This window comes from Silurus meridionalis, chromosome 2 (assembly GCF_014805685.1).
Source record: "Silurus meridionalis isolate SWU-2019-XX chromosome 2, ASM1480568v1, whole genome shotgun sequence".
Classification (NCBI taxonomy): Eukaryota; Metazoa; Chordata; class Actinopteri; order Siluriformes; family Siluridae; genus Silurus; species Silurus meridionalis.
In genome coordinates, this window is record NC_060885.1 from 17,547,742 (window position 1) to 17,566,621 (window position 18,880).

General features: G+C 36.2%; 2 protein-coding genes across 11 annotated transcripts in view; one reads left to right on the forward strand and one right to left on the reverse strand.

Annotated features, from left to right (window-relative positions):
• Positions 1 to 290: 290 nt before the first annotated feature.
• Positions 291 to 9,151, reverse strand: mapk8a (mitogen-activated protein kinase 8a). Of its 5 annotated transcripts, none has more exons than XM_046865077.1 (12): positions 8,960 to 9,151; positions 7,663 to 7,827; positions 7,430 to 7,559; positions 7,262 to 7,320; positions 6,796 to 6,934; positions 5,182 to 5,347; positions 4,052 to 4,123; positions 3,572 to 3,754; positions 3,288 to 3,412; positions 3,020 to 3,083; positions 2,633 to 2,710; positions 291 to 1,899 (listed from the first exon to the last, which is right to left on the reverse strand). In XM_046865077.1, exons 2-12 carry the CDS (start codon positions 7,818 to 7,820, stop codon positions 1,754 to 1,756), a joined length of 1,320 nt encoding a protein of 439 aa, XP_046721033.1. In that variant the 5' UTR covers positions 7,821 to 7,827; positions 8,960 to 9,151; the 3' UTR covers positions 291 to 1,753. The 5 variants fall into 5 exon arrangements, 4 of the variants coding, with proteins under 4 accessions (XP_046721033.1, XP_046721042.1, XP_046721049.1 ...); XM_046865086.1 differs by lacking the exon at positions 4,052 to 4,123 and adding an exon at positions 4,821 to 4,892; XM_046865093.1 differs by having other exon boundaries at positions 1,746 to 1,904.
• The window catches only part of ptpn20 (protein tyrosine phosphatase non-receptor type 20), a 34,680-nt gene continuing 23,652 nt past the window's right edge, over positions 7,853 to 18,880 (forward strand). Inside the window, exons 1-16 of one of the 6 annotated variants that reach the window (XM_046865037.1) lie at positions 7,853 to 8,773; positions 10,818 to 10,921; positions 12,045 to 12,215; positions 12,298 to 12,461; positions 13,450 to 13,515; positions 13,640 to 13,819; positions 13,911 to 13,986; positions 15,469 to 15,558; positions 16,443 to 16,521; positions 16,622 to 16,733; positions 16,853 to 16,924; positions 17,044 to 17,218; positions 17,320 to 17,455; positions 17,588 to 17,726; positions 17,861 to 18,013; positions 18,124 to 18,309. In XM_046865037.1, the coding sequence (XP_046720993.1) occupies positions 12,092 to 12,215; positions 12,298 to 12,461; positions 13,450 to 13,515; positions 13,640 to 13,819; positions 13,911 to 13,986; positions 15,469 to 15,558; positions 16,443 to 16,521; positions 16,622 to 16,733; positions 16,853 to 16,924; positions 17,044 to 17,218; positions 17,320 to 17,455; positions 17,588 to 17,726; positions 17,861 to 18,013; positions 18,124 to 18,309 (1,752 nt within the window). In that variant the 5' untranslated portion in view covers positions 7,853 to 8,773; positions 10,818 to 10,921; positions 12,045 to 12,091. Of the gene's footprint in view, positions 8,774 to 10,641; positions 10,922 to 11,720; positions 11,830 to 12,044; positions 12,216 to 12,297; positions 12,462 to 13,449; positions 13,516 to 13,639; positions 13,820 to 13,910; positions 13,987 to 15,468; positions 15,559 to 16,442; positions 16,522 to 16,621; positions 16,734 to 16,852; positions 16,925 to 17,043; positions 17,219 to 17,319; positions 17,456 to 17,587; positions 17,727 to 17,860; positions 18,014 to 18,123; positions 18,310 to 18,880 lie in introns of those variants that run through there. The other 5 variants (XM_046865028.1, XM_046865053.1, XM_046865058.1 and 2 more) reach the window with 5 other exon arrangements.

An 18,880-nucleotide genomic window follows, 5' to 3' on the forward strand; every position in this document is an offset into this window, starting at 1 on the left:
ATGGTAGCAAATCATTCACCTGTTTAAATATTACATGGCATACACACTTCATACACATAATTCATACAAGCCCATATGCTCACAGCTTTCAATGAATTGACGATGGCTTAATAAATAAATAAATAAATAAATAAATAAATAAATAAAACCAACAAATGATAAAATTCACATGAAAAATTTAAACTGTGAACTAAGAAACGTTAAGCATGAGGTAGTTCAAATTCTACTGAAGCTGATCCTGCTCTGTCCCCTGTTAACATTGTACCTAGTATTATAATAATAGTAACAGCTTTCTGTGCAAATTCCAATTTATTTCCAGGGTTAACTACATGCTACGATTTCCAATGAGTCAATTAGGGTTTTCATTACAGCCATAAGAGCACTTAAAATTACTAATTATGGAAACCCAAAACCTACTTTTTCTGACAAAACTTCTGTTTCTTTTTTCCTTCCTTTTTTATTTTTATTTTTAAGAATGCTGACAAAACATCTGTTTCAACCAACATTAATTAACCATTCATTCTTTGTCAGCAACTTATTTTTACACATTTAAATTAAAATCTTTGGGGGAAGAAGAAAAAAAGCCCCACATGGCACAAACAGACAACTCAAACTTTCAGCAATTAGTGTAAAACCCTCCTGTAATGCAGTACACAAGCAGCTAATGCAACTCATACACACACACACACTAAACATTTATTATTACAGCGCTGCTTACTACAGATCTTTCCATCGTTTCCAAAAATATAAATAAAAATACCTTTAAAGGATGTTGAATATTTTTTGTTACATTTCACAAAAAAATAATAAAAAATTATAAATCAGCTGATGTCATGAACTATAAACAGATTTTACATACAAAAATGAGAATACTTTCCTTGATTAGCAACGACCTACTCCACATTCAATGCAGGACAGCATTTCAAGTATAACAGAACTACCTTTAATACTGTTTAAATTAGATTAAATGCTAAATTAAAGTTCAGATCAGGCTGTACCAACATTGGAAAATAATGATTTGAAAAAAAACGAGTCATTTATTGCCACAATCAACCAGAAAAATGGACATTTATAAAACTGCAGCAAAAACTAGTGAGCCATGCAGCTTCATTAAATAACCTTTATACGGTATATATGAAGTAGTTCGGATGCCATAAACGATTACTTGCTCAAATAAAAGGAATATTCAGGGGTCTGAGCTTTAGAAACCACCAAGTAGATAAAACCATGGAAATGAAATAGCTATTCTACACTGATAGCAATTTCTGCACTATTGAATATTTTACGTCCACTATCTAAATTGTCAAAATGCTATAAGGAAGCTTGTAACCCCAGATATATCGACTCAAACATGAACCCCCTCACGCACATAAAAAGTGAAATCAAATAAATAAAAAAATATATTTACAATTTCGTCTTTACATTCTACACCAGTATGTTCTTTCAAATGAAGAATTAGGTGAGTACAGTTAAAAGCACTCACATTTAGTAGTTAGGGGCTGCTGGAGCTTATCGATGGAAAAACGAAATGATCATATTGCGGAATTTAGAGAGGAAGCGAATAATTCCTACCTACACACTCGTTAATCTGCATGTGTATTTACATTGCCTCTGCATTGCAAACCTTCTTTACCCAATAAAAATATAGATAAAAAAAGAAAAAAAAAATAGACGAGAAGTAAGAAAAGCAAAAGTGACTGGCTTAAATCTGATACCATGCGACACACAGCGATGCTCCAGGGGAAGGTGATAGTCATCTGCAGCAGCTCAGTGCTCCGGCTGTGGCCTCCAGACTGCTGTCTGTGTCTGACGCCATGGTGGGCTCTGTAGACATGGAGGACACATCGTTGATGGAGGAAGAGGAGGAAGCCTGAGGCGAGCCGTTGACTACTGCTCCACCTGTGCTATGAGAAACACACATCAGTCAGACATCATTACATGCAGCCTATATACTATTAATACTACAATACTGTACAATTACTAAGGCAATTTAATAATAAAAATCTATTTATAACAAGGTGTTATATTTTCTCTACATCATCATTGCAGCACCTGAATTGTTACCCAGTGATACAGACTCTGATGTGATAAATGCACTACTCAATATTCCAAAAATGTACTTCTTCTTAGTTTATGGTTCTCCATCTCATTCGTTGTAACAGTAGCTTTAAACAAAGTGCAGTAGTTACTTACATTCCTCTCCTTGAATTAATTAGGGCTACAGTGGAGGTCATTTTTTCTGCTTAGCATCTTTACAGCTACAAGTAAATTTTTTGTATTCATTGCATGAAAAACCTATGTTGTCAAAAGCCAATGGGAAATAACAATATTCCTGTGCATGCTGTTATTTCCACCCAAATATCGCTGTGTGTAGAATTTTTTCCCACACTTTGCTGATGTGTGCGGTTAGCCATTACCTCCTAATGCAGCCTTTTATATGCACAATATTTCACCAGATTTCCTGTATTAATATTTTTACAGAGCCCAGTTCACAGGCTGCTTTTGTTTGAATGCATTTAATAAATAGCTCTAAGATTGATGTAAACTTCAGAATCTAAACACAAGGCTTAAATTACACGCGTTGGTATTAAAGTATTTTTTTTTGTTTACAGGAGAAATCAGTGTAACTAACCTAGAGGAGGGGGTTGGCCACGGATCACACCGTTCTTCGTCCTGTCCTCCCAGTCCAGCACTTCCTTATAAATCAGCTCTGATGCAAAACGATATAGACATAGATAGAGGGAACTAGTCAGCCACACAGTCACGTCATGGAAGCGAGCAAACTGCAAGTTGCCAAAGAATACAATGCCATGTGTGACAAAATATCTGTCTTTCTAAATTAAGTAACACACATAAGCCAATAAACATGCCTGAGGGAGTCATTAACACATTCAAATGACTTCATCAGACAGGCTTCTGGCAAGTGCAAATGATATTCATACTGATCTTCTGGTACTTTCCCCAGCATCGAATTTCATAGAACTTTCAAATGCAAAAAAGGAACAGAGGCTGATGGCACCTTTCCACTCTTCCACTGTGTGCTCCCTTTCCTCCAACTGCTTGTCAGTGATCACTGGTGGCGGCTGATAAAAAGAAAAAAAAAAGTCCACACTTTGGTAACAGTAATTAGTCATCTTCAATAATCATTTTATCCTGGTCAGGGTGGACACCTGAAGCTGTGAGGCATCTACTGTATGTTACTCACTGTTTCACCAAGTGGTTATAGTAGATAAAACATTTGTGAAAATAGAGTGCAATGACGTGTGTGCAAATGCGTGTGAACTCACAGCCTCAACCTCAGCTGGATCATACCACACATTAATGTAGGGGTGCTGGAGAGCTTCATCTACTGAGATGCGCTTGGAAGCATCTATAACTAGCATTTTAGAAAGCAGGTCTCGGGCCTGGCTTGCTAAAAAACACGGGGATAAACATTCAGTCAGTCAGTGCCTTCTCTTTTTCACATTCACACGGTAATTTCAAGCAACAGCAACTGTTCTAAAATGCATAATATCTTTCAGTACTTCACAAATATGTAAAAAACCTGTCCCAAATAAAAAATTATTTTTACCTTTGAGCTTGTTGTGATCTGAATCAGCAGGGAAAAGAACATCAGGGAAAAGCTTCTCAAAGCTGTATCCGGCATAGCGAGGCCGGTTCTCCACATACGTCCTTACAGACTGATTGAGTTTCATCAGGAACTCTTGGGATGGGGTCCCCAGCTGCTCAATGACTTTGTTCCACTGATCAATATCTTTATATCACATGGTTAAACAAAACACTGCAGTGCGCACAGGAAAGAAATGAAGTGTTGAAAAGGAGCCAACACGCTAGGGACATACATGAAGGAATGACTGTGAATGAAGTATGCAAACATTTCTGCCTGCAAATTCAATTATAAATAATAAGTTCACCCAAGCTATTATAAGTTATAAATCGATCTTTTTTGGGTTGTGATAATGGAACTTTTTGGATTCCTAACTCTCTGTGTGAATGTGTTTTCGTAAATCAAAAAAAGTAATAAAACACAATGAATGATGGGTAAGGATACGATCAGTGCCAGGAAACAACACACTACCTCTGACCATTTCAGCCATGATACAGCCAACAGACCAGACATCAACTAAAAAAGATGAAATTAAAATGAAATCAGCATGCAACACATAACTGAAAACAGACAGACTCAAGACAGGAAATGGGGAAAGGAAAAAAATTGCTAGGGTGAAAATAATGAAGATGCAACTACTCTCAAAATAGTGAACAAAATAACACAGAAAAAATGTAATACCCATAATCAGCTTTTATCCAATGTTAAAAAGGCTCACAAATTAGCAACGTATTCATAATACCGCACAAAGTTTGAAAGCATGAAAAAGTACAACATATTTAGGATAGTGGTAGAATTCCATTTCATCTGTGTAATAAATACAATGGGTTTTTTTTCTTAGTGAGTAACACAGTGTTCTTGACATGAGGGTCATGATAAACCAATCTTGAATTCCCCACCTCATCAGAACCCATTACACTAGTCACTCTGACCCCAAATGGAAACTCCCAGATGGAAAAGAACAACTTACTAAACGTATTATGGTTTCAGGGTCATCAATATATAATTTGCTTCACCAGCTGTACACAAAGTACACGAAAGTACACAGAATAAATAAATGTTAGTTTTACACGTATACTAGTTGAATTAGCTGAAAACATGGAAGTTCTGTATTTCTGTCTTTCAATTCAATTATAATAAGAAAACTTTTTACCCAGGTTTGTACGTCTTTTCTTCTAAAACATACTCAAAACTGTAAAGCATGCAAGGATACAGTCCCTTCCTGGGAAAAGGATTTTGTGACGAACCATTTCTGCCAAAATACAGCCGACTGACCAAATGTCCACTAATTGTTTGTAGCAGAAAGAAAGAGAGAAGGAGGTTAAAAAGCAAATCTGTGTGAAGTCGTAGCTGTTAGTTATATGGTTTCATTCACAACAAATGAGACTTTCTGGAATGATTAAAGCTGATTCAGAACTCATTATGTGTTGTTTTAGCAAACCAACAGCATACTTTACCATGAATGTTAAAAACATGAAAGTGCATGATGAGAAGCAAGGCGAGAATGATGCTTGCAGCTAAGCATTTGCAATAAATGCCAGTCAGGCATTCAAAAGCTTGTCAGCAGTACTCACCGTTGGCCTGATATCCCATTCCCAGGATGACTTCAGGGGCTCTGTAGTAGCGGGTCACCACATATGGTGTCATCAGCAAACCAGTGGCCGCTGTCCGGGCCAAGCCAAAGTCCAGGATCTTTAGGGTACAGTCTGACTTGACTACTATGTTACTAGGTTTCAGGTCCTGTCATGTTAAAGAAAAACACATTGGGACTTTCAGGATTGAATGGTTAAAAAAAAAACTACTGCAAAACAAAAGTAAAGTGCACACAGCAAATGTTGAGCTACAATAGACTAACTTTTGGAACCAACCAGTTGCACATTTTGATTACATTTACTGTAAAATCACTGTACAATTTGATAGTTTTGTCTCCCCACTTTCAGTTTAACCCCAGTCAGTCACTATGATTTTTCAAACAGATGCTCATGCTACACCAAAGGGCAGCTGAACATACTCAGAGAAAAGCTCTCTGCCACATCCTTACCACACAGACAGCAGGGTCATTTATGCTCTTTAAGAATGCTCCTGGGATTTTCATGCACAACAGTCTCTAGAGGAGAATAGGCAGATAGATTTGACCTGGTCTAAATACTCTAACAGACACTATTTACCACTGTGGAATGCACAAATCTTAAGGTGGATAGGCTGCACGAGCAAAAGACCACAACGGAACTGGAACCTGATGCCACAGTGGGCACAGGGTCACCAAAACTAGCACACAATCCATTGGTTGTTGGTGTTGGTGGTATAATGGTGTGAAACCCTTAATTCTATTTGAGAAATGTTTGAATTATCTAAGTATTGTTGCTAACCACATGCATCCAGGTAAGGACACAGTTTAGGTCTAATAATTTAGAAACAATGTCTCCAGCAAATCTTCGGTCTGATACAGCAAACATTACGTTGCTGTGAATATGTGGAGTTTTGCACTGCTCTTCTACCACATAACGGGGTGATGCATAAAGGTATGTGTTTATAATAATGCATTGTGAACAACAGACTGAGTGAAATGCAAATAATTCATTTCTTATTTGCCTAAAAATCATTTGCCTTTGTTTGTTGAGGGAATCAGGCCTCATGGGGTATTTCATGCTAATTGTTTCATGCCCAGGAAACTGATTAGAATCCATTCTGGTGGTCCATACATAACTCATTTCTAATTACCCAATTTCTAATTACTAAATTACTTGCAGTTTGAAATGTATGGAAGTTTTATTTGGCAAGAAAAATGTATGACCTTGCTGTGCTATTATCAGCAGTTATTAATAAACATTTTCTATTACAAATACTTGAGATAAACAGACGTAATTATTCTCATAAAAAAAAGGAAAAAAGAAAAAAAAAAAAAAGAATCGATCGGTGCTCCCTGTTTGTGTGTGATAGATGAGAAGTGTTCACTCAGGACGGATCACTTCTCTCCTTGATTCCTCTCAGCACGTTCCTGCCTCGCCAGCGCAATGCAGTCAGCGACAGCAGCAGCAGCAAGCAGGACGAGCTCGAGCTTTTTTATCTTATGCTCCGAGGATGCTGCCCCTCCCCCCTCCCTCACCTTAACTGATTATTACGCTTTTTGCCATCAGTGCATCGCTGGCTCCGTATGTCTGTTTCTTTTTAAGAAATAGAGCACAGACCCTGTGGATGATCCCTGCCGCATGGAGGTGTTTAATTCCACACAGCATCTGGTACAGCAGATAGGACAGCCGCTCATGGTCAAGCTCCATCTGAATGACTTGGCAAAGGTTGGCATCCATCAGCTCCATTACAAGGTAACTATCGGTGGGTTGGTAGGGAAAAAAGAGGGAGTGGCAAAAGAGGGCGGAAAGGGGGAAGGGGGTGCAAGAGACAAGAGAGAGGAGGAGGAGTGTGTGCACATGTTTGCACGTGCGTGCGTGTGTGTTTCAGTGAGAGAGAGAGAGAGAGAGAGAGAGAGAGAGAGAGAGAGAGATAGTGAAAGAGAAAGAGAGAAAATTTGGGGTTGATTAGGCAGTGGTCCAGTTTTCTCTCATCTGCAGTGTACTAAACAAGGAAAAGCTGTTTGAGGATCTACACAATACCTACTTATTTATGAACAATGTCAGCATTCTGCAGTATACTCACACATCTTGAAATTCTTCAAATGTTTTTTGTGGTGTAAAAACATTTAAAAGGCCGATAATCTGGAAACGTAAAGGTGATACATAATTCAACATTAAGGACATAATATACAAAACAATAGTATAGCAGCCATTAAGAATTATATTGAACCACTTCCTGAAACTCACTCACGTTTTTATGGTTGACGTACTTCATGAGCACCAGCTCTCTGTATGCTCGCTTGGCATGTGTCTGATTCTGAAAGGGCCGGCTGAGTTTCTTAATAGCTACATTTCTTTCAAGATGTTGGTCATATGCAGAACTAAGAAATAAAAGGACAAATAAGGCAAATTTAAACACATGGTCAATCATTTGTGCTGTTCTGCTGCGTAACTGCTAATGAATATTCAGGAGTGAGAACGTACCAGACAATTCCCTGTGCCCCTGAGCCGATAGGTCTCAGGTTCTGATAACGTTTCAGAACTGTGAATGTTGAATCACCCACATCTATACTGTAGAATTCCTTCTCTCTTTTGTTTTTATTCATGATGACGTCCTGGCAAAATGAGGTCTGTGCATTCATACAACACCTATTCCACAAACAATAAAATATTGTGCATTATGTATCTTAGAAATATTTTTGTTTTACATTTTGTGCAATACAGATGCAGTCATGCCGATTCCGAGAGAGATGCAAAGCCATTGCTTCGGTTTTATAGCCAGAAATCCAGCATTTTAAATAATCATTCAACAGAAAGCAGAACAACCTGAGGATGCTGAGATAAACAATCACTATTCATTATTTAAATGCTTTCCATTCATATACATTTGTGTAAATTAAGCTCAGTGGTAAAGGCATAAGAATCTTGATCAGAATGTCACAAGTTCAAATGCCAAGCTGACATTTCTGGGCCCTTGAGCGAGACCCTTACCCTCAACTGCTCATAACGGCACCTGCCAAATGGCATACATAAAAAACCCTAAGAAAGCTGTCAAATCAGGCAGGAGATTTACAATAACAACAGTATGCAGAAATGAAATCAACAAACCAAATAACACACACACACACACACACCACAATCCAACTACAAACATCTGCCTTTTCCTACTTAAATCACTGACCAGCACAATACACAATAACTGAGCCTGAACAGTTGTTGTTGCGTGAATATGAGCAGGATCGGGTCGATCTAGCAGGTGCAAATACCGTCTTCAGATGCAAAACCGGTTTAATGAGCTGATCGATAAATCGACATGAGATTTGAGACGTACTAAGCTGGAGAGCTACAACCTGGATAAGACTTTCCCCCACTCCATTCATGCCCGTCAGTCCTTAGACTGATAAGAAGAGATTTTTTTGTTGCCATTTTGTTTGCACGTTCTAAACAATGATGCCGAATTACGGTTTATTATTTACACTGAACTGAAGTGAACAGTAAGATGCTGGAAGGGCAGCTGGCTGAATGGCACCTCGAGCTGATTAACAGCTAGTCTAGCTAGCCTGACAACAAACCACTGCATTTACCGTAAGCTCTCGTGAGAAAATATCTTCTATTATCTATAGTATATTGTATAGTAGAAACGAATTGTATTTCTGTTGAAATGAAAGGTTGTCGCGGTTTTGAGTGGGAAGAAGCTGAAATCAGCTGTGTGTTGGATGTAGCACACCCTCCCCCACAGCTAAACAATACCGCCTGGAAACCGTTTAAAACGCTCACCTACCTGCCGGCAATTCAGCTCCACGTACTCCTTTTTATATTAATATCCCGGGATCATGTAAAAAGTGTGAAAGCGAAGCTTATAACGTGCACGGTTCGCGAGTATGTGGTTATTCGGCTGAAAAAAGCATGACCGAAACGCATACACACCACTTCCTAGCACTGACAGGCCTCGCATGCAGCGCACGCGACATTGCGCTCTACGTCACCGAGTCTCTGCGTTTCCGTGGCATCACGCGCTCCTGACTCACAGCCAAGCCGCCTGTCAATCCCATACAGTACAGAGCGCTCTGATCGTATTCAGACCGTATTCTCTTTTTTTAAAAAGATTTTATAGAATTTGATATAAAATCGATTACACGTGTGTATTACGTATTTGTAATACTTTATTATGTATTACTTTTTCCATACATTGAAAACTCAAATATCTCATTAAGCTCATATTCAGAACCTTGCATACTCCCAAAATAAGATTTTATTCGATTCGATTCGATTCGATTAATTGTTTTTGTCACTGGGCAAAGTACATATACAAAGCCAATGAAATGCAGTTAGCAGAGGAAGCAGTAAAATATAAACAGAAAGTGTATACAGTAAATACAATGGACAGCCAGAGGAAAAAAGCTATTTTTCAGTTCGGATCTAAAACCTGAGCAAAGTCCACCTGTTAAAAATGTAATCGTTTGGATATAATTCAGAAAGGTACTCACCTGTGTGTATATGTCTTCTCCCCTCCCAAGCCCCTTGATTTACAATGCATGTCAGACCAATTACCAAGCCATGTAGTAGAGCAAAATATATACTATATATAACTATATAACTATATACTCTGTGATCAAGCTGTGTTGAGACAAAGAGCTACTCAAGGGTATAAAATCGTTTCTAAAAGATAAAATGTTTCCATTAACCGACTCAGCTCTATCAATGTAACATTTAAGAAGTTTAGAATCACTTTTCCTTAAACCGTCTGACCATGAGGTACCTTGGAGAAGCAGTCAGAATGGCAATAGTTTTAGAAATACTCTGTATTTTGGTCTGTATGGGAGTGTCTAGACAGTGGCTAATTTCTGAGTGAAAGGCATGTGGTGGGCATTTGAATTAATACAAAATCATGAGGGGAAAAAAAGTTTTTGAGCTAAACTCCAAGTGGTACATCTGTAATACTCAACTTGTTAATACAATCCCTACTATGAAGCAGAGCAATGGTAAAGTCTCCTCATCCCATGGCAAAAAGGCAGTTTATAACTTTTGGCAGAGGTAGAGCAGATATATTTCAAAAACAATGAGAAGTCAAGTTAGAATCTATATTCAAGAATCTGTTTAAATGATATAGGGATAATTGTAAAGGAAAAATGGCTCATCAACAGAGAATATTTAATCTAATATCATATTTAGAAGAGAGAGTTGAGAGATTTATACTAACATAATTAAAAGCTTTCAAATAGTATGTGAACATAATTAAAGCTTTACCTAACACATTAAATATATTCTTGGACTTCTCTAAAAAACAAACAAACATGCCAGTAATATCCCTCTCCCTCTCTTCATACAAAAAAGACATCTATACACATATTACCCAGTCACTAAGTTGTCAGCAAAACAATATACAGAAGGCTGTAGTCAGAGATCCTTAGACTCGCTTTAATCCAATTGAGTTCTTATGGTGGCAGTCTAACTATAGTGGCAGTAAATACAGTGCCAAAACTGTGTAGTCACAGTCATTCTACACACCACAGGATACTGACATCAATACGCTTTTATTCAGCATACAAATGTTTGTAAATTGCACTATTTTACAGGTAAAATGAGAGCAAAGTGTAGAAAATGTAGTAGTCCCACACCTGTACGTTGTGTGTTCTTAGTAACAGAAGGTAAACGAAGCAAGCTGAAACAAGTGGATTAGCGACCGAAGTCCTGTTTCCCAAACATCAACAAGGGAACTTTAACAGACATGGAATTAAACAAGGTAAAATGATTTTAAATGTATTGCTTCAACATTGTAAGTCGTTTTAACAATTAAGTAGTCTACAGTAAACAAAAAAGTAAAAAAAAAAAAAGTTCATTAGTGAACTTTGCATTGACTTGTTTATAGCTTTACTTTAACATCTCGGTGGTATAGCTGGAAGTGTAATGTCATTTTTAATGATTGCCGTTGATATTTGAAGAAACGTTTGTTGGTCTATTAAACTGGGGGTAGAAAGTAATAGTGGTCAATCTGCTTTGAAATATATAAAACAGTGATACTAATGATGTAAAAAATCAATATGCTTAAAATATTAGCATCTCAAATATAGTATTTCACCCATTTTATTCAATACAAGTGTTTCAGCATTTATCAAATGTCAGGAAAGTTTAAATTCTAGGTTTTTGTGGCACTTTGCAATTATGTAATTATCTACCACTGTAAAAATTCATCAATTTGATTTAGTTTTTGATCCGTGATTTTAAAAATTCACAATTTAACAGCAGAGTTCTATAGCAGAAATTAACAGACAACATTTAATAAAGCTAAAAAAAAATCACACTTTTTTGGTAAAGAAAAAAAATTAAGCAAGTTGGAAATTATAAAGGCCAGTCTTTTGGAGCTAAATAGTTAATTGTCCTTCTATAATTTTTCTTTTTTCTTTTTTACATATTTAATGAAGCACATTGTGTTGAACATAATCATTAACTTTCCCTGAAACATTTTATATGCAAGTTAGAAAATATGGTTATCTATGTTAACAATTTAATGCACAGTGTGTGTGTTTTGTTTGGGATTCAAGGACATGTGAATAACGTTATAGTATGTAAACTAAAGCTAACGCCAAGTCAAGTGGACGTCGCCAAGCTTCTTAAGGGATGGAGAGAACTATTGTGTGTGGAAAATGCCAGGTAACTAAATCGAGTGAACAAGCTTGGTGTAGACAGGTATTATTGAAATATAAAAATTCTTGCTGTCCTCTTTGGAAAAAGGTTTAATATAAATGCAAATAAATGCTACCTTTTTAATTATCTTCATTGGAAGTAACGGTGCTGAGTTTTTTTGTCACCACCATTAATCCAACTGCACTTTCTTCTTTCTCTTATTTCCACCTGCCTCCGCTTAGTGAGCTAGATTCTGTATGCTCAGGAGTGAGTCCTGTGAGTGTACAGGATGAGCAGCACATTTGTGACCCTAGCTGAAGTGTTGGAGGCTAGAGGAGGACCACTGGAAGAAAATGAGGTCTGGGCCCTCCTGCTCACCTCTGTTGAATCTCTGTTGGATCTCTTCAGCATAGGTAAAGCATGCAGATGAGCAGTAGAATCAAATTACAAATGTGTCGGAATTTGTGTTGAGTAAGTGTCTGTTTTATTTTCTAGGTCATAGCAACATCTGCAGCATCATTAATCCAACATCATTTCTCTTGTCTGCAAATGGTACAATAGCGCTTAAAAACTGCACAATGTCAGACGAGGCGTGTGCCTTCACTGCACCTGAGAGGCTTCAGGGCGTCGCCAGTACCACCAGAATGGCTATGGAAAAGGTCAGTACTAGTCCCCGGCACACTAATAATATTCCTTACAAAAACAGATTCTAAACTTAACATTAGGCAGATTAATTTCTAATATATATGTTGTTTGTGTTTAATGATATATACTTTTAATCAGTGAACACAGATTCAACCTGATCTATGTTAGTGAAAGAGTCATACGAGAAACAGAACTTATATCAGAACTGAGAGTCTGCCATCTAGTGCTGGATATCAGTAATAACAAGAGATATAATAGGAAAAAATCCTCTCAATCCTAATAGTCTTCACTTCGTCCCTGTAGAAAACTCTTAAAGGTGATATTTAGAACATTGCAACATAATGGTTCTCTATCAGAGAAGCTACCTGTTAAGGGGGCTAAGGCCCCATTTTAAACAACTGGGTTACAAATATAGTGTTAACCCCTATAACAGGAAGATTTGAATTTACAGCAAGTTTGGTGCTAAGCCCAAACTGGTTCCAGCATGACAAGGCTCCTGTGCACGAAGTCCATTTAGTCATGGTTTGACAAGTATAGAAGAATTTGAATGGCCTGCATAAAGATTAAACTCAATTAATTGGCATGTTCAGTACACATTCTGCAATCTTGTCTGACCTATATTCTATATCAAATAACAAATATTTTAGCCAAGCTTCAAAATCTATAAAAACAGTGAGAACTGTATTTGAACTTAGATGTTCAAAAAAGCACGCAACATGTCACTGGTCAGGTGTCCACATAATTTTGGCAATATAGTGTGTATATACTTAACTGTGTGAAGGGTACATTCTCAGCTGCAAGGGCAGATTTTAAGAGGTTTATTAATACATTTTTGGCCACATGATTTAAACTCATCTCCCCCAGACAGACATGGAAAAAGAGCGTACTCTCTGCTCATGCATTTAGATATTTGCCTTATGTAGTTAAAAAGCAATGCATAATTAATTCAGTGATTATTTGTTAAGTATAGTGCACTTAAAGTATATTTCTTTTTCTTTTTAGATGATTGTATATTCTCTTGGCATGACTCTCTATTGGTCAGTTGACTTTCACATTCCTCAAAACCAAGTGAGTCCAACAACAAAATGACTGAATTACAATGCTTAATAAATATTTATACATATTTAGTTTGGTTAAATTAGATATACCTTGAGTTTCAAGGTAACTGCAAATGTCCTGCTCATATGTGCAGCCTGTTCAGCTGAGTGATTCCCTAAACTGCCTTCTTCTGAGCATGTGTGAGGACATGGCCCATCGGCGAGGGAATCTCAGCGCCATCCTGGAGGCCTGTCAATCACACCATGAATCATTGATCTTGCCACCACCCAACAAAGTCATACAGCAGCTGGTGGAAGAGCTCTTCAAAAACCCTGTGTGTCTTAAACAAAAAAAGATCATTTAAGATGCATAGCAACGTATTTAAAACTGACAATTCTATTAATACATATTTTTGGGACTAACAGGTTGACCAACCCACTCTTAGAGAGAACACAGTGCTGCTAAGTGGAAGAAGTTTGATGGTCAGAGAAAGACTGCATGGTAAGTCTGCTTGCAATGTACTTGAAAGCTACAAGTCAAGTCAATTTATTTGTATAGTGCTTTTTACAATGGACATTGTCTCAAAGCAGCTTTACAGAATTTAAGAATTAAAACTTGTGATTATATAAATATATATATATATATATATATATATATATATATATATATATATATATATATATATATTAAGTAAAATATATAATTGTAATATGCTGTAATATGGATTTCCAAATGTCTTTGCCAAATGTCTTTTATTCCTGGTTGAGTATTCAGATTATGTGATGTGAATATTTGTATCAAGGTTTTTGACATTCATTCAGTCACTGGTTCCATCATTCAATCCATATACTGGTATATGATAAAAAATAATAATAATGAAATGAAATCAGTGACATTTTACTAAATTGTAAATTTTTTTTACTAGTTCTATATTAATTATTAATACTATATTATGTGTAACATTGTAGTTACTCATCGGTTACTCCTATTAATGTCTACATTATACTTATACTTAAACTTATACTTTGTAATTACTCAATAAGTAATCAGATATTAGCTGGTAGATTTTCAGTGAGTATTTAACATAGTTCTTAAAATTATTGCCTTACTTTATTATTACTTAATGAATTTTTTCCAGTGAAGTAGTTATAGTTGTAACTAAGGTGTTATTTCACAAGGTGTCTGAAAAGTCGAGAACCGATGGGAGTGAAAGTATATATGCAATTTTTTATTTATTTTATTTTATTTTATTTATTTTTTTACAAATGCTTCATTGTTGTGTGCTACACATACTCTCAGCTTCTGTATCTTGTTTTTGTGAATTCCTTTAAACAGATTGAGATCAACATATTTACTTAACATATAAAAATTGGTTCTTGACTTTTCAAACATGCTGTAGTAAAATGTATTGATTCCTGCTTAGTTCCTGCATAATTATGAGCTCTAGCTTGATATTTCTGCTCAAAAATGTAAACGTTTAGTAATTTTTTTACAAATGCTATTATGTTGTCAAATTTAATTGTGTGGAATAATAAGGCAGGTTGATTAAGCACATTAAGCAGCTACCGTTAGCTAGATGCATTCACTCTCAAACAAATTGTGCTTAAATATTCACTTTCATACTCTTTTTTTCAGCCAGTAAATGTTAATCTATTATATGCTGATTTAAGTTTTTTCATGAATTTACTCATCGTAAATGTATAGCTGATAGATTCTGTATGCTAGCTCTAAGATGAATGGTAATAAACAGTTCTTATGTTTTGTTTACCTTAATCCCAGCCAGCGATTCACAATAGGATTAAAGGTTTACAATGAACTGAACAGCTGACTAAAAACTGATAATCAGCCTAAGCTAAGCTGCTTAGAGTTTGTATGGTGTTCTGCTTTTTAGATACAGAAATGAGCGAACCTGTTTAAGGTTATTCTTTGCTGCTGTTGTAATTGCTTTCTGATTAATTTTTAATTCCTCTGCTGGCTTGACAGGAAAACGGATAGTGTACCCTGGTTATGCGGATGGGAATGCAAGTGCAGCAGAAAGACGCAGGCTGTCACTTGATTCAGAGCTAAAACAGGGTGATCAATGCTTTTTTTTTTACTGCTACAATGACTCTGTACGATACTTAATTGCATGCTTAATAAGTGGAGTTTTTCTTGTCAAAAATGGTATGAAAAGGTTTTATTTAAGTTGAGCAATTCGTTAAACCCGTGTATTTTGCTTTTAAAATTATCAGCCCAAATATGACAGGTAACTACAGTAGCAGCTGCTAAAATAAGCTTTTAATTTTATTGTCATCCTCACAACATTACTTGCTGTTAAGAAATTATTCGAGATTGATACAATTTTTATGGTATTCTAAACACAGAAAACAAACTACCAATAGCAAGAAATAAAATAATAAATAAAAACTACACAGAATGATATAATGAATTAAAGCTGCTGATGATTTAATTCTAGGCCAGAGTGTGTATTCTTACACACTGTCAACGACCTTGTGGTTAGGAAAACACTCATATTTATAAACATTTTTTATTCCTTTATGCTGACAAAGCATCAGTAACATTCCATGTGCAGTGATTAAAATGGCTTATGTTATAGGTGATGCAGTTATTGGTATAAATGGTCCACAGAAAACACGCTTTTCTGTTTGTTTCTGGTTCCCTAGATTGGTGGTTAGATGAAGTCTGACATTACCCTAGTAAAGCATTAGAGACCTTAAACATAAAAAACTCTTAATGATTAATGCAGCTTCATATCTCATTCAAAGCTTTGTGTGTATAATAGTTTGCCCCACATTTATTATGCCATTGATAAGTCCTTGTCATATAATGCATTTTTCAATCCTAATAGATTCATTGTGATGCAATTACTAGATATTTGATCTTAGCATTATAATTTCACATCACAACCAGGCATTACTGGATTATGTAATATTAAAACAGTATGTGTTGTTGAGCAGAAGATGTACATCAACAGAAAGCTTGGTCGCTCAAAAACAGATGCTCACAGATGCCTGCATACCAAAGCATTCCGAGCAGGTAAAGAGATCTTGCACACCGTGTGGAGTTGCCACTAGCTGATTTTAGAAAATTATTTTTACCTCTGATGGTAAGAATGTTTTTGATTTTGTCATCACAGAATTCCACATCATCATAGTGGACGTGAAAGCAGTTGGCCATCACATCGCCTTTCTAGCCGTTCTATTTCACTCAGCGAGTCGACAGTCAGCCTCAGCCAAAAGAAAACAAAAGTCAATGTCTTTTTTTATTTTATTTTATTTATATATATATATATATATATATATATATATATATATATATATATATATTTAATGCAGTGGTGTGCTTTCTGTGCTTTGGATTCTTTCAGAATCTAGGACCTGAGTTTGCAAGAATGGCTGATGAGCCTCATATTATTTTAGAGCTGCCTGGATCTATAGTGGTAAACTTTTATTAGTGTAAATATTGTAGATAAAAACATTTTAGATAAAGGTTAGAATTAGTTCAAGAATCTGTTATGTTACAAAATCGAATTTACACTCCTTTTCTTTTTCAATACAGTCAAAGAAAGGAAGGTCTTCTTTATCCCAGAGGGAAATTATTGTGATGATGCCAAATGCACAGTGTGTGGTGGTAAGGTGCGATATCAAGTCTAGGGGAAGAGATGTTTTCGACATGGTCGTCGCTCATACAAACCTAGTGGAGCATTTTTATTTTGGCCTCGCTTTCATGGATGGTAATATACATTTTTCCAGTCTGAAAGTTTTACAAAATTCCATTGTGCCAGCAACTTTTTTGTTTTGACTCAATGCCATTTGCTTGTTATCTCTTGACTAGATGATGAATTTTTCTTTTTAAACCATGATACAAAACTCTCCAAAGTGGCACCAGACAATTGGAAGAAATTAACAACTTCTACATTCACCCTCTTTCTCCGTGTTAAATTCTTTGCTGATGATGTTTCATACATACTGTAAGTTAAGTTTTGTGTAGTTCTGTGACTGATACAAGCTTGAATTGCATGGCCATTGCTTTACTTAGGATAATTTACTCTACCCTGTATAGACAGAAAAATACTGTAAGCTCTTGTTCTTTGATTTGGCAGGCACAAACTCACACGTCATCAGTATTATATCCAGCTGAGAAGAGATATTTTGGAGGGGAGAGTATACTGTAATGAGGACACTGCCATGGTCCTTGCTGCCTTTGCTTTGCAGGCTGAATTTGGAGATTATATACCAGAGGTAAACTAAAGTGTAACACTTGTTGTGCAATGCACTGATTGCATTGGAAGGCTAATAGGGTATCAGCTTAGCTACCTCCATTGTACATTATTAGTCACTGTTAATTTTGCAGTAATGTTATTGATTTTATCCAGGTATATGGAAATAATTATTTCCAGATAGAGCATTACATTCCAAAAAGAATGATGGAAAAAATGGCATTTCTGTGTCTGAGGGAGGAGTTGCCAAGGTTACATGCCAGTAATGCAAACATGCTTCGAGAAGATGCAGAGCTAGAATTTTTAAAGGTAAGAAATCATTGTATTTTACACAACAAAGTCTATCTGTTATAATAGGTATGCTGGTCTAAAGGAAATACAACATTATTTTGCTAATGTATTTCTGCACACATCCTCAGATTGTACAACAGTTACCAGAATTTGGGGTGCTGTTTCACCGAGTTGCTCGTGAGAAGAGGCTTGCCATTGGAGAACTCATTCTTGGAGTTTGTGCCAGAGGTATCATGGTTTATGAATTCAAGAACAACTGTCGGATATTAATCCGCAGATTTCAGTGGTCTGAAACAGAGAGCATTTCCACAAGTGTAAGTATAATTACTCTAAATCTAAATTAGATTACATGCAAACTTTGATGGTTAATTAGCTAAACTTATGTGACCAAAAAAATCATTATTATTAGGGGTTCAAGCATGAAATGCTGAAACCCTATTGTTATTGTAGAGATTTTATTATTATTATTATTCCTCTGCCGTATAACTGACCATGCAGACTAAACTGTAAGGCCTAGAGAGGTAAAACTTGACCAGATGGTAGAGCTTAATTTGGAGAGAGGTTGACAAAGTATCAAACCAGTTGGCCAAAGGGGGCGCTACAGTTCAAAAAAACTTTTTTAGCCATAGCTTCTACAAGGTTTATTGTAGACTCAAAACTTTCAGATGCTTGGAATCCTTGGGTCAAAACAAATACATTTATAGACATATTTGCTACACAAAGTTCAAAGGGTTGCCAAAATGTTTAAAATAGGCAGGTCACTCTGACACAAATGGCTATAACCCATGAAGGGAATGAGGTATCTATGTACAATGTGCATAAGGTTTCATGAGGATTTTTGCGTATCTCAAAAAACATGGCTGCCATCTGTAAAATTACTTATTA

Coding starts and splice junctions, on each gene's coding strand:
- mapk8a (XM_046865077.1), bottom strand. CDS start 7,820: ATGAATGCACAGACCTCATTTTGCCAGGACGTCATCATGAATAAAAAC. Junction 7,560..7,662: donor GGGGCACAGGGAATTGTCTG/GTACGTTCTCAC, acceptor TTTATTTCTTAG/TTCTGCATATGACCAACATC. Junction 3,755..4,051: donor GTTGTTTCCTGGCACTGATC/GTATCCTTACCC, acceptor TGTGATATAAAG/ATATTGATCAGTGGAACAAA.